This window comes from Schistocerca gregaria, chromosome 7 (assembly GCF_023897955.1).
Source record: "Schistocerca gregaria isolate iqSchGreg1 chromosome 7, iqSchGreg1.2, whole genome shotgun sequence".
NCBI classification, from domain to species: Eukaryota; Metazoa; Arthropoda; class Insecta; order Orthoptera; family Acrididae; genus Schistocerca; species Schistocerca gregaria.
Window position 1 is genome coordinate 56336179 of NC_064926.1, and position 14546 is coordinate 56350724.

Here is a 14546-nt window from a genome sequence, read left to right on the forward strand (position 1 = left end):
CGGACTGATGACCTCACATTTTAAGTCCCATAGTGCCCAGAGCCATTTAAACCATTTTTGAGATTTGAACCGAAAACTAACCCATTATTCCGCTTGAATGGTGAACACTTTACTGCTAATATATCACAAAACTAAGTCAAACAGCGCACCCTTTTTGTCCCGAAATATAATAGTTGAGGACCGCACGGATGGCCTCTCAGTCTAGGCACCATGTCACGATTTGCGCGGCCCCTCCCGCCGGAGATTCGAGCTCTACCTCGAGCATGTGTGTGTGTGTTGTTATTAGCGTAAGTTAGTTTAAGTAATGTGTAACTCTACGGACCGATGACCTCAGCAGTTTAGTCCCTTAGGAATTCACACACATAATAGCTGAGACAGGAAAGTCGCTACGTTGGTAGCGAAGTAATCAGCAATTCCTGTTGGACGAGTTTCCTTGACGCAGTACGATTGATTTTCTACATCTATGTCAACCCATAAATGGGGATAATTAAGAAAATTTGATCTAAATGCTAAGAACAGATCGAGGGAGTTTACCAGAGTACATTTGGACCAAATCAGGAAGTAAATCGGCGTTTACGTAGACGCTAGTTTATTCTACAGTGCTGCTAATTATTCATTACATTATCAACTGGCAGATTACGTTTCCCCAGCCGACCTCAATATTGAGCTGACTGGAACTGGGGAGCTCTCCTTTCATAGACGCGTTGTCGTCAGCTGCAACTGCATAGCCTGGAAGTAGAAATACTTAGTATACATCAATGAGTTTTATTCACATTTCTGTAACTTTGATTTATGTTTAAAGCGTAGCTACAGATCGTATCCAGATCTACCAAATGCAAGTCGAACATCATTTCGTCAGTCCTTCATTTTAGTAGCTGTATTCGGTGTTTATATTTTTCTGCTTTAAGAAAACTGCAATGTAAAAACATCATTCACTGGGAACGCTTCGTTTTTTTAGCAAACCTCGATGCTACTGACATTATGAGTAGTTAACATTCACTTAACAATATTATGAAAAGGATGGTTGCTACTCATCACATGGCTAAGATGCTGAGTCGCAGACAGGCACAACAAAAAGGCTGCCAGAACGTGAGCTTTAGGATTACAAGGCCTTTGTCGGAAATAGACAACTTGCACAGGCATTCACGCAGACGCAATACACGCACATGTGATGACAGTCTCTGGCTACTGAGGCCAGACTGCCACCCACTGGAGTGCTGTTCATGAATGGCGCCGCCCGAAGAGGCCGAGCGGTTCTAGGCGCTTCAGTCCGGAACCGCGCTGCTGCTACGGTCGCAGTTTCGGATCCTGCCTCGGGCATGGGTGTGTGTGATGTTCTTAGGTTAGTTAGGTTTAAATAGTTCTAAGTTCTAGGGGACTGAGGACCTCAGTAGTTAAGTACCATAGTGCTCAGAGCCATTTGAACCATTTTTCATGAATGGCTCCACAAAAGATCGAATCACCAGATTAACGTACAGATTTTCAATCAGGGTGTGTGGTATACCTGGAAGAGGGCTCCTGCTGTCTTATGAAATCGCACCCTAAAACATAACTCCAGGTGTACGTGCAGTGTGTCTAGCACGCATGTAGAGTGCAGGCTCTCAGCTTTCCTCCTAACCAACACAATTCCATCAGTGGCGCAGAGGCAGATTCACCTTTCGTGAGAAAACACGAACATCCTCCATCCTACCCTCCAATTAGCTCTCGCTTGTCACGACTGAAGTTGCAAAAGGCCGTTGTTTGGAAGTGGTGGAATGCACGCTGTAGGGCGTCTGGCTTGGAGCAGCCCCTGTAGTAACCTATCTGTAATAGTCCTGTGTGCCGTGGCTTAGATGGCACTTTAATGCGCCAGGGCCTCACGTCGTACACGATGATCCTTCCTCTCGGTAGCGACACACGGCCGTCTGGGGCCCGGTCTTCTTACGACCCTACATTTTCGTGACTTACGGTGCCAACAATCATGTACAGTGGCTGCTTGCCTCACAAGTGTTTCTGCAACATCGCAGAAGCAATATTCAGGCTCCGGTAGCCCTGCTATACGACCGCGTTCATACTCATTGAGGTGTTGATAATAGCATCTTTTTCACCTCAAATGCAACCTGACTAACATCAATTCACCATGTCCAACCTGAAATGTGGACAAAGATCGCAACCACTGCAATGTTTATTTAAAGCAAACCTTATTTGCAACCTCATAGTGACACTATTAGCGAAACTCTTACGTGACTAGCGTGAAATTTCAGTATGCACCACCTTTAAGATGCAGAAACACCGTTATCTACTTTCGCGTATGTCACACAATCCGCTTTGATACAGCGATGTTTTTCCCGTCAGTGTATCTGGAACATAATTGACAGCCATTTCTGTTCGTTGCTTTACATTCTCATCATAACTGCTCCTTCTGTCGTGTTATCCGAATCTGGAATCGAAGTTGCACTGCGAAGATTCGCTAGCTCAATTATCTTAGTGGCTTTTTAATTCTAATTTTTGGTCATTACAAAAAACTCACTTGCGCTGTTTACTTTTGTGATTGAAACGGTATGTTACTTACAGCATATGAAATCTGATTGCCAAATGTGAACATCAACAAGCAGCATCTTCATTTGTGTTATTATGTGTTATAGGTCACATAACTCCATTCATAAGGTAAACTGTTTTCAGTCATAAAATATTTGAATGTTATTTACTCATAATGGCAGTAGAATCTGGTGATGCTGAAAAACGAATGGCTTCCGCTGAATAGATATTTTAGTTTGCTGTTTGCTTAGCACAGATAAATATAAAGCTACTGAAGAAGAGTACTGCCTAAATAATTTTCCTTGCCATTAACTTATTCACAACTACGCTTTAGAGCAAAATTATAGGTACAGAAATGCGAGTAAAACTCATTGAGCTATACGAGTCATTTCTGTTTCCAGTCAACGCAGTGGCAGCAGACTGCAACGGGTAAGTGAAGGGCGTTTCCCAAGAGCCGCCCAGTTCACGATTCACGTTGGGTAGGCGAACATAGTCTGCCTGTTACTGATCTAATGGCAAACTGGCAACACTGTAGAAAACGTTTGGCATCTATGTGTCCGTCTACTTACCTCCTGTATGGTTCAGATTTATCCTGATAAACTCACTTGATGTTTTCTTGTCGTTTAGATTAGATATCCTGATTGTTCTCACTGAAGAGACGGCATAGAGTTAACAGATTCATAGTTTTAACTGCTGAGAGCTCATTCCAACAAAAACTCTAGCTTATTTCGCTACCTACTTTGAGAATTCCGTGTCTCAGTTCCCATGGGGATAAGAAGGGAGCGCTGTTTGACACAGTTTCATCCTAGACTAGAGGTAAAGTGTTCGTCCTGGAAGCGGACGAGGATGTTCTTCTCGGTTATAATCTCACTGGAGGCAAGACTTTCACCTCTTCTATGAAAGAGCCTCAAGCGGGCAGATCGATTGTCAATAAGTAAATCCTAACACAATTCCCCCCCCCCCCCCCCCCCCCACAAGGTTTGTCGCTTCCTTGATTCTTCACACTGTAGACCTGAAGGTGGAAAACTTGTCCAACTGCATACTTGTTAGCACCTGCCTTTTCTGCTTCTGAAAATTATACTCACGTGAGCATTGGCAATGAATGAATTTTTTAATTGGATTTAGGTAGATATCTATTCCTACTTTTACTTTTGTGTACGTTCATTGTACACTTAAGAGCCAAAGAAACTGGTACACTTGCCTAATATCGTGTAGGGCACCCGCGAGCAAGCACAAGTGCCGCAGTACGACGTGGAATTGACGCGACTAATGTCTGAAGTAGTGTTGGAGGGAACTGACACTATGAATCGTGCAGGGCTGTCCATACATCCGTAAGAGTACGAGGGGGTGGAGATCTCCTCTGAACAATACGTTGCAAGCATTCCAGATATGCTCAATAATCATGTTTGGTGAGTTTGGTGGCCAGCGGAGGTGTTTAAACTCAGAAGAGTGTTCCTGGAGCCACTCTGTAGCAATTCTGGACGTGTGAGGTGTCGCATAGTCCTGCTGAAATTGCCCAAATCCGACGGAATGCACAATGGACATGAATGGATGCAAGTAATCAGACAGGATATTTACGTACGTGTCACCTGTCAGAGTCGTATCTAGACCTATCGGGGCCCCATTTCACTCCAGCTGCACACGGACCACACAATTACAAAGCCTCCACCAGCATAAACAGTCCCCTGCTGACATGAAGGATCCATCCGCTCAACGCTGGATACAATTTGAAACGAGACTCGTCCGTCCAGCCAAAATGTCTCCAGCTCTCAACAGTCCAATGTCTTTGGTGACGGGAGCAGGAGGGGTGTAACGCTTTGTGTCGTGCAGTCATCAAGGGAACACGAGTAGGCTTTCGGCTGCGAAAGGCCAACCCGATGATGTTTCATTGAATGGTTCGCACGCAGACACTTGTTGATGGCCCAGCTATGTAATCTGCAGCAATTTGGGAAAGGGTTTCCCTTCTGTCATGTTGAACGATTCTCTTCATTGTTATTGGCCCCGTTCTTGCAGGATCTTTTTCCGCCCGATGTCAGAGATTAGATGTTTTACCAAATTCCTGATATTCACGATACAGTCGAGAAATGGTCGTATTGGAAAATCTCCACTACATCGCTACCTCGGAGGTGCTGTGTCCGGTTGCTCGTGCACCGAAAATAACACCATGTTCAAACTCACTTAAATCTTGATAACCTGCCATTGTAGCAGCAGTATCCGATCTAAGAACCGCGCCAAACATCCTTTGTCCTATATACGCGTTGCCGACCTCTACGACGGATGCGGCCTGTTTACATATCACTATATTTGAATTAGCACGCCTGACCAGTTTCTTTGGCGCTTCAGTGTAATACACAGACACAGACAATTTCGGTTCCGAAAGTGCGTGACAATTTAGAATACTTTGTTTAATTATAAGCCGCGTGGTGTATCCGCGTGGTCTGAGGCGCCTTGTCAAGGTCCGCCGGGCTCCTCCAGCCGGAGGTTTGAGTCCCTCCTCGGGCATGGGTATGTGTGTTGTCCTTAGCGTAAGTTAGTTTATTAGATTAGGTAGTGTGCAACCGACCGATGACCTCAGCAATTTGGTCGCATAAGATCTTACCACGTCGTAATATTGTGATGATAAGTTGTAATTCATTTGCATATGTACAGTACTACTAAATAGCGGCGCTTCGGCAACTTATTGAACACAGCGTTTAAGCATAAGGGATAAATAAATCAGCAGCAATATAGGCTCCCACGTTGTCTAAAACATCTAGCGATGTTTAATTTTTCGTGTGCATACCTATAGACAATAGACGTATAAACTCCTTTGATAAAATATTTTAGGTTTTCAAGCCACATCAATTCCAACAAAATTGTCTACATGGCGGAGCTAGCCATAGAAAGCTCTAGGATTTTATTGGAATTGACGCTGCTGGAAAACCGATAAGATATTACCTAGTCATGCCGCCGCGGAAGACTCCGAGGACACATAGAGACTCCTTCCATGTTATGCTGCGGTAACGGAGTGTTAGGCTCTGCGGTTCAGTATGAGGATGAGGCGAGGGGCTCGCAAATATTGTCACGGATTGTAATGTAGGACACATCTTAAAATATAAATTACAGTGTAAAATTTGTAGAACTTCAAACCAACGCGATGTGTCAGTTTTCAGCAATTTGCGATTTCAGCAAAACCTTTAATGTGGGGTTGTGTTTCGCTTTCTTGTAGAGCATAGAGTGTAAAAAAGTTGCCAATATAAACGGCACTGGACATTAAAATACAAATCTCCAAGCCTCAAAATGATGCGTCATCTCGTTAGGAGCGGATCAGTGGAAGATGACAGCGTGACCGACCTCGCTGTCGTTTCCTTCACGGCAGACTATCTAACGTGAGAGTTAGTTTACCAGTACCATAGTATCATTAACATGGTCAACGCCGCTGTACGTTTATCACCGCCAGAAACTGGCTACTCACTGAGGCGATGCGATATGCGAGACGACACTGAGCAATGACGGTAGTGAGGCGTGGTAGTTATCGATGTTACACCCATTTTTCGGCAGCAGTTGTGCGACAAACAGCAAGTCAAGGCAGGCGGCGTGATTCTGGCACGTCACAGCCTGGATAATTACGTTCAGTAAGTAATGCAACACATATTTTTCTGAAAGTGGGTTGGTTTTTTTCAGGGTTCCAATACACTTTACTATGTCCCTGTCTTTTTGGCAATAAATCCCTATTTTTCAACATAATCTCTGTTCAGTGCGATGGCCATACGTCACCTTACTGGGACGGCCTGTATGGCCGCATGATAACATTCTACTTGTCGACGTCAGAGCCAACGGATTGCTGCATGAATAGTGTTCCCATCATCCACACACTGCTTCACGCGGAGTGCGTCCTTCACTGATCGAAACAGTCGGGAGTTGAAAGGTGCGAGATCCGAGCTGTAGGCAGGATAAGGAAGAACAATACAGTGAAGTTTTGTGAGCTGCTCTAGGATATGCCGATTTGTGTGAAGCTTTGCGTCGTCATCGAGAAGAAGGAGTTCGTTTGCATTTTTGTGGCGACAAACACGCTGCAGTCTTTTCCTCAATTTTCTGAGGGTAGCACAGCTGCGTACGCCGTGCGGGAGATGGGATAGTTTTGAGCGGCTGTGTTGAGATGACGACATTCGTCTCTCTCGACCATTTACCGTGCTTTTGTTCACTGCCGGGTCTCCATAGGCATCCTGCAAGCCTCTGTGAGTACCTACGATGTTCTGGGTTTGCGCAAAAAGACACTCAACTACAGCTGTCTGCTTGGAACGCATCTCCGTTACGGACGCGATCTAGAAGGCAGCGTGTGGCACCGCCACCAATTGGAAGTTCGTGAAACTAAAGGGGCTGAAGCGAGAATAGGCCACGATGTCCCACAACAAATCCTGCATTTTTTAAACCGGAACTGGCAGAGAGAGTTGTATTGCTTGTTGAATGCCCGTCGTATTTAATGTACACCTCTTAGGACTGGAAAGATAATGTCTGTCATTCTAGCGTTAAAATCAATTTCGATATCTTAGGTGCATTTGGTATGCAGCATTATAGGAAAAGAATACCACCAAACGTAAACTGGTGAACGACTACAGTTTTACTACAAACCTCTAAATAAAATATTCCCCATGATTTACTTAATTTCGAAGTATCGGAGCACCTGTGGGCATTATCGGAAATAAATCAGTTCATTATCAACCTGTGGTATCAGACTGTAAGATGGAAAAAATATTTCTTTATCGAATACCTTCCTCAGACTCCAAGAAGAAAGACGTCGTAATGGGAATACACCCAAATCCAAAAACAGTTACTTAATTTCCTACTCTGAAAGTAAAAACTTTACTGAGAAACTAACTATAGAGTCTTATGCAGCACTGCTTCATTTACAGAAAACTTTTTTTTACACCTACATCAAAAGACGTGAAATGTCCTTCCTAGCTGTAGAACAGCCAGCAATTCGTGCTGTGGCCGGCGATAAGAGAGTCATATCAGCATCGTATCGCTGTCGTCCCAGAGTGAACCACATTCAGTCTGTTCAGTTATGTTTATATGTGCTCCACCGATGCAGGTTGCTTCTGTGTCATATAGCGATCGCATTTCGTATTATATCACATGTTGAATCGTTTCAGTAAGAAAAATGCCATATGATGAAGTGCAACAGTGAGCATTTCTTGGTACTCTAGCATATAGAAAACTGTTCCGAATGGTCGCAGCCAGCAACGCAGCTCTAAAATTAGTCCTGCTTAATGGTGTAGTTACCTTGCCGACAACAGTAGTTGGATATCTAATGCAGGTCATCAGCCTACTTCAGTATTTAGCAGTATGAAGCAGCGATGACGAGGTTGTTTTACAGACGGTAGCAGTTCCTCGAGGCGTTATCTTCCTTCCCATCCGTTCTTGTCGCCAGAGTTTATTAAACTAGTACGATGCTCGAACGACACCCTTTCAATAATTCAAATACTGTTCTTATGCACTCACATGTCTTATGCTCTGTGCCCCAAACAAACTGTGTCCCTGTGTCAGATGTTCATTTATTTCCGCCAGTGTAACGGTAGATCACTTTCAATGCAGCGTGGACTAACGCTAAAAGGCTTCCACGCTGGGCACCCTCTTGTTGCGCTCTGCCACGGCTGTGCGTATGTCGCCCTGGGACAGGGTGTGCAGCCACTCTGGTGTCCTCCAGCAGGTGACGTATGTGTTCGCAGCGCGGACGGCAACTACGAGGTGACCATCATGACGAAGGCGATCCTGCACCACACGGGCAAGGTCGTCTGGAAGCCGCCCGCCATCTACAAGTCCTTCTGCGAGATCGACGTCGAGTACTTCCCGTTCGACGAGCAGACGTGCTTCATGAAGTTCGGCTCGTGGACCTACGACGGATACCTGGTGGGTGGCACCGCGAAACCGCCTGCTCTGCTGTCTGTTTGTGACTGTGAAACGTAAACGTAATGTAGCACGTGGTCACCACGGAATCCTTACTGGATACTGAATTCCTGTGTCATTTTTTTATATTGTTTACTAAGTGTATGACCTGAATGAAATGACGTACTTGATAATTTGAAAAATTTTTGCTTTCAGAACATACTCTTTGTCGCAGGATCAGTTACATTGAATGTTCTTCCCACGATTTTGTAGCACATTTAGTCTCGGAGTATTCGGCAGAAGAGCTGGCAACACAATCACAAAGAACGACATGCAGAGTTATTTATTCAGCATTACTGGAGTTTCAGAAGCATAAAAACTACTAGACGTACAATAAAAATTACACATATCAATGTATCGGGCACCATAATCAGAGAGTACCACAAATGGGCAGGGGAGTCAGAACTTGCAGACCGACAACTCAGTGAACTGACTTGCAAAGTGGTTGGTTGTTTTGGGGGAAGGGACCAAACTGCGAGGTCATCGGTCTCATCGGATTAGGGAAGGACAGGGAAGGACGTTGGCCGTGCCCTTTCAAAGGAACCATCCCGGCATTTGCCTGGAGCGATTTAGGGAAATCACGGGAAACCTAAATCAGAATGGCCGGACGCGGGATTGAACCGTCGTCCTCCCGAATGCGAGTTCAGTGTGCTAACCACTGATCCACCTCGCTCGGTTTGCAAAGTGGGCTGCTGTCTTTAGTGGCCACCCGATTCCGCTCTGACACTTTTAGAGTCATTCAAAGAATGTTGTTTACAGTCAGTAGCGCGTAAATACCCAGTTGGTGCAATACCAGCTGGAGGCTACTTTAAACTTCTGGATAAAGACTGGGACGTCTTTGGTTTCATTGCTGGGCTACAGACAGACAATCTCGTGAAGTACTTTTTAACACGTTTTCCCAAACTGTCTTGAGTATTAGCATTGCTCCTACCTACATTCTGTATCTGCGCTGAAATACTGATCGTTTGTTTACTCCAGCATGTAGTACTCTGGATGATAATTGGTCCTTAGTTGCATGTTTGTTTCATAATGTTGCAACTTTAATGACAAGCACTGTAGTTCATTAGTATGTGGCCTGTCCCCTTCTTCTGGACTGAAATTCGTTTGTAGAAGACAGTTATTTAAAAGTTTATTAGACCATTTAGCAACAGTTTTTAAATGTCTCCGTTCTTTTATTGCACCATTTACTAACGCGCCGCAGAAACTAAAACAAAAACAAGTGAACAAATACATACAGGACACTAGTTCAAGCTTTTTCATTCATAGACAAACTGTCGAAAACAGAAAAGTTAGAAGCGAAAAAAAATGAGAAACAAAAATGAATCTGACATCATGAAAATGTACGTACCGCACTGTGATAACATTGATAGGAACATACAATAAAACGCCTGTTTTCTCCACTACTCTTGTGCAGCTGCTTTGACGGCCCACGCACAATGGAAATGTCTTACACCTTGCAGCTACAAACAGGCACTCTGTTTGTGACGTCAGTAGAGAGACCAGGATTAGAGATCGTGGTGTCATCACAGCGACTTCGGTTACGAAATAAGCCACGAAGGCTAAGAGAGAGTTCATGCTAGAAAGAGCAGAGAAGCTGTTGTTAGTTTCTCACTTAGGCGATGAAATGATATTTATTTCAGTGTGATGAATATAGAAGAATTACGGACTAAGCTTAAAAACATTGTAAATATTGCTCTTGACAAGCATGTGCTTAGTAAGTGGATTAATGATGGAAAAGACACTACTGTATCCGCCACGTCTGAAGAGAAGTTACACACCGATGCAACGAGGCCTCTCTTTAGACATTGTAAATACTGCTCTTGACAAGCATGTTCTTAGTAAGTGGATTAAAGATGGAAAAGACCTGTAGAGGTACAGTTTATGTCTATCGGTGCTACTGTATCCGCCACGTCTGAAGAGGAGTTACACACCGATGCAAAGAGGTCTTTCTTTAAACACTTCTTGCAAACAGCCGAACGCTTAGAGCAAGCAGCATGCTCGAGTTGGACGAAGGAGCAAGGGCAAGAAGGGGGGAGCACGGGGCTACTGTGATCATAACCGACGATGCCGTGGAAATACTGGCGTAACTGTGTCTCGTAAGGGCCCCAATCTTCAGCCGATTCATCATATGTCGGAAAAGGCGACTGTTGTACTGACGGAAGGGTAACCTGCTGCGAACACACAGACACCACTTTATTGAGAGCAGTGGCGAGAGCCTGTTCCACGGAAGCTTGCTACTGGGCAGTTCGAGTATATCTATAATGATACGTTGGAGTATTTCTTCCATCGAGATGTTTGTCGGGTGACTTACCACTGACACTAGCACGCGAAGAAAACATAACCCTCACTTGTCGCCAAGTTTGCTGTAGGAGGAACAAAGACGATTTATGGAACGTAGTGCTTTATACAGCAACACATAAGACACAGGTTGTGCTTAGCACTGAAGGCGTTACCTGGAAAAAAGTAATACAGGGTTCAGAACAGACCGAGCACTCGTCTGCTGTCGCTTAAATAATAGTATTTCCTTGGAGTGCGCCAGGGGGCCGACACAGGAGACCTATATAAACGGGCCTGTGAACTATATGGGCCCCAGCTGCTCCTCCAAAGTCTGTCCATGACTACCACCGTGCCAATTGGGATTACCGGGAATCCATTGCCTTACAGGTCGAAAGCCACCCCTTCTCCTTTCACCACCCTGATGTCATCACCCATGCCTCTTCCTTCCTTCAGAAGACCATCACTGACGCTGTGGAGGCTCATGTCCCTACAAACCCCATCCACCCTCACCGCCCTACGCTTCCTCCACAGGCCGTCCTTGTTCTGCGTGAATCCCGCAGGCTCTACCGCTCCTTCCTCCACATTCGTGACCGGGATACTCTCACCCGCCACCGGCAATTACAGTGACACATCCGGAACCTCCTTACAGCCAAGAAACGCCGGGACTGGCGCCAGACATGCACACGCCTCAACTCCACCCTCCCTGTCAACTCCTCCAATTACTGGTCAGCCTTCCACCACCTTACTGGTAGCCATCCCACCCCTCATTACCCCATCCTCCATGACGATTGACCATTTCCTGACAACCTCAGTAACGCTAACCATTTTGCTTCCCACCTATCCGAGATCTTCTGCATTCCTAACGATCCCCATTTTGATTACTTCTTCTTCCCAATGTCCTTGACCGCACTGACACCTCTCTCCCCCCACTCGCACCTAGCTTCCAGTACTTGGATCGGTTACCCCCTCAGACATCAACACTCCCATCACCGCACAAGACATCACACGTGTCCTCCGCTCCAAACGCAACACTGCCCCTGGTCATGATGGCGTCACCTACTGTCACCTCAAGGAATCCCCTCCATCCTTCCTGTCTGTCCTTGCTACCCTGTACAATGCCCTCCTCTCCACTGGATTTTACCCTGACCTGTGGAAGACTTCCCGTGTCCTGCTGTTCCCTAAACCTAACAAACCCCCACTGATACATCTTTCTATCGTCCAATCCGCCTCACCTCCGTGTTCAGTAAGGTCTTCGAGGCCATCCTCTCTCGCTGTATTCACCGCCACCTTAACCAGCACCGCCTCCTACCCAATGTGGCTTCCGGTCTTCCTTCTCCGCTGACGACCAGCTCCTTAACCTTACCAATATTCTTTCCCTCCAACTTAACTCCCCTCGATCCGCTATCTTTGTTTCCCTTGATCTCCAGAATGCCTATGACCATGTCTGGCATCCCGGGCTCCTCTTCAAACTTCAGACCTATGCTATCCCCATCAACTTCGTCCGTCTTGTTGCTTCCTTCCTCTCCCATAGTCAGTCCTATGTGACTATCCACAATTCCAACTCCCATACTTTCTACCCTTCTGCCGGCGTGCCCCAAGGTTCTGTCCTTTCCCCTCTCCTCCATATTCTGTACACTACTGATATGCCCAAACCTCCCCCTCCTGTTCATCTTCTCCAGTTTGCTGATGACACCGCCTTCCTAGCCCTTTATCCTACCCTTCAACGGTCCCAACGTACCCTCCAAACCACCTAGACAAATTCACCGCTTTGTGCAACCAGTGGTTCCTCTGTGTTAACCCCTCCAAGATCCAGGCGATCATCATAGGCCGCACCACCCACTCCTTCCACCTCCATGATTTCTACCTCACCATTTATGGCCGTCCTATCCACCTCACTCCTACCCTCAAATACCTTGGCCTCACACTCGAACGCCACCTTACCTGGACTCCCCATCTCCTTACCTTCCAAAACAAAGCTCACAACCGCCTCCGCCTCCTGAAACTCCTGCCTGGCCGGACGTGGGGTCTGCATCCTTCCACCATCCTTCACACCTACAAATCCTTGATCCGCCCCATCCTCTGTTATGCCAGCATCTCTTGGATTTCCGCCCCTCCCCGGAAGTATAAAGCCCTCCAAACCCTTGAACGCCATGCGCTCCGCCTCGCCTTCCCCATCTGCCTTCCATCCCCCATGCGCAACCTGTGCGACCTAATCCCTTTCCCCCACCTTCTCCTTTTCCTTGAACACATCTGCACACTGTATATTGTCCGCCGCCTTGATCCCCATCACCCCCTGGTTTCTCCCATCCTCTCCACCCCCAACCAGTTGCCGCGCCTTTACCCTTGTGTCCCACTCTCTCTCCATCTTCACACCTTCCATCTCCTTTCCCAACACAACTTCCACCATCTACACCTCCCGGATGATGAGTTGCGCCCTGACATCCACCCTTCCTACCAATTCTAACCCCTTCTCCCAGCATCCTCCTCTGGGCTCCCTGCCCACATCTCATGGTCGTGCGGTAACATTCTCGCTTCCCACACCCGGGTTCGATTCCCAGCGGGGTCAGGGATTTTCTCTGCTTTGTGATGGCTGGTTGTTGTGTGCGGTCCTTAGGTTAGTTAGGTTTAAATAGTTCTAAGTTCTAGGGGACTGATGACCATAGATGTTAAGTCTCATAGTGCTCAGAGCCATTTTAACCATTTTTTTCTGGGCGCCCTTTCCTCCCCCTCCCTCCTCCTGAGCGGCTTCCCCCTCCTACTCCCCTCCATCTCTTGTGCCTCCTTCAAGTGTCTCTGCACTCCTTCCTGCCCTGCCTTCCCTCTTCCTCTCCCACCCCACATGTCTCCTGCCTCTTCGTGAACCCACTGATGCCCCTCCTCTCTTCATCCCGCCACTTCCCCAACTGCCGCCTGCTCTCTCATCCTTTTCCATGCTCTCGACCTTTTCCCTCGGCAGGTCCCACCTGGTAGTTTTATTGTTCTTCATGTGTGCTCCAAGTGGGTTTTAAGTGTGTTGTTCTGGAGTGTTTTTACTACTGTGGCCCACTTTTAACCTGTGCCTGCGCATCCTGTGTCTTCTCTGTGTTTTAAGAATCGCCAATTGTGTTTTTTAACTTTCTGGTGACTTTTTTTAACTGCCCCCATGAACGTCTCCATTTTAGTGTATATTTTACCTCCATTTTCTTCCCTTACTCTCTTTTATGTTACCCTTTTTTATTTCCTTATGTATGTATCGTTTCCTTCTTGTTTTAACTGTTGTGTCACTCGACTGAAGAGCGGCGGATTGTGCCGCTGACAGCCCTCCGCTGCCCATATGGGGCAGGGGAATGAAATCACAATAAAGAAAAAAAAACTATATGGGCGACTCGTAAAATACTGAAGAAGCAAAGACTGTCACTTTCTCGATTCAAAAGAGTTCACAGCACAGTCTTATATGCATGACATAGTAATAACCATCCAGGGTGTAGAGATACAAGGGAAATATTTGTAAACAAATAAGTCGCCAGGTCCACATGGAATCCCAACTCAGTTTCGCAAAGAGTACTCTACGGCATTGGCTCCTTATTTAGCCTGCATTTATTTCGAATCTCTCACCCAGCACAAAGTCTCAAGTTACTGGAAGAAAGTGTGGGTACTCCTGTCCAAAAAACTGGTAAGACAATGCACCCTCAGAATTACACAGGAATATCCTTAGTATTGAGCCTGGGGGGGGGGGTATGAGCACACACTGCGTTGTTGCCAGATGTATCCAGGATGGCGATATCCAATATGGCGGTGTGTAGACTTGGCAACAGCGTATGATGGCATCCAAGATGGCGGCTGCGACG

The 14546-nt window shown here is 46.3% G+C and overlaps 1 protein-coding gene across 1 annotated transcript in view; it reads left to right on the top strand.

Annotated features, from left to right (window-relative positions):
• Window positions 1-14546, top strand: part of LOC126281519 (acetylcholine receptor subunit alpha-like 1) — a 950196-nt gene that overhangs the window by 873469 nt on the left and 62181 nt on the right. Inside the window, exon 5 of the mRNA XM_049980559.1 lies at window positions 8226-8406. Coding sequence (XP_049836516.1) covers window positions 8226-8406 — 181 coding nt within the window. The remainder of the gene's footprint in view (window positions 1-8225; window positions 8407-14546) is intronic.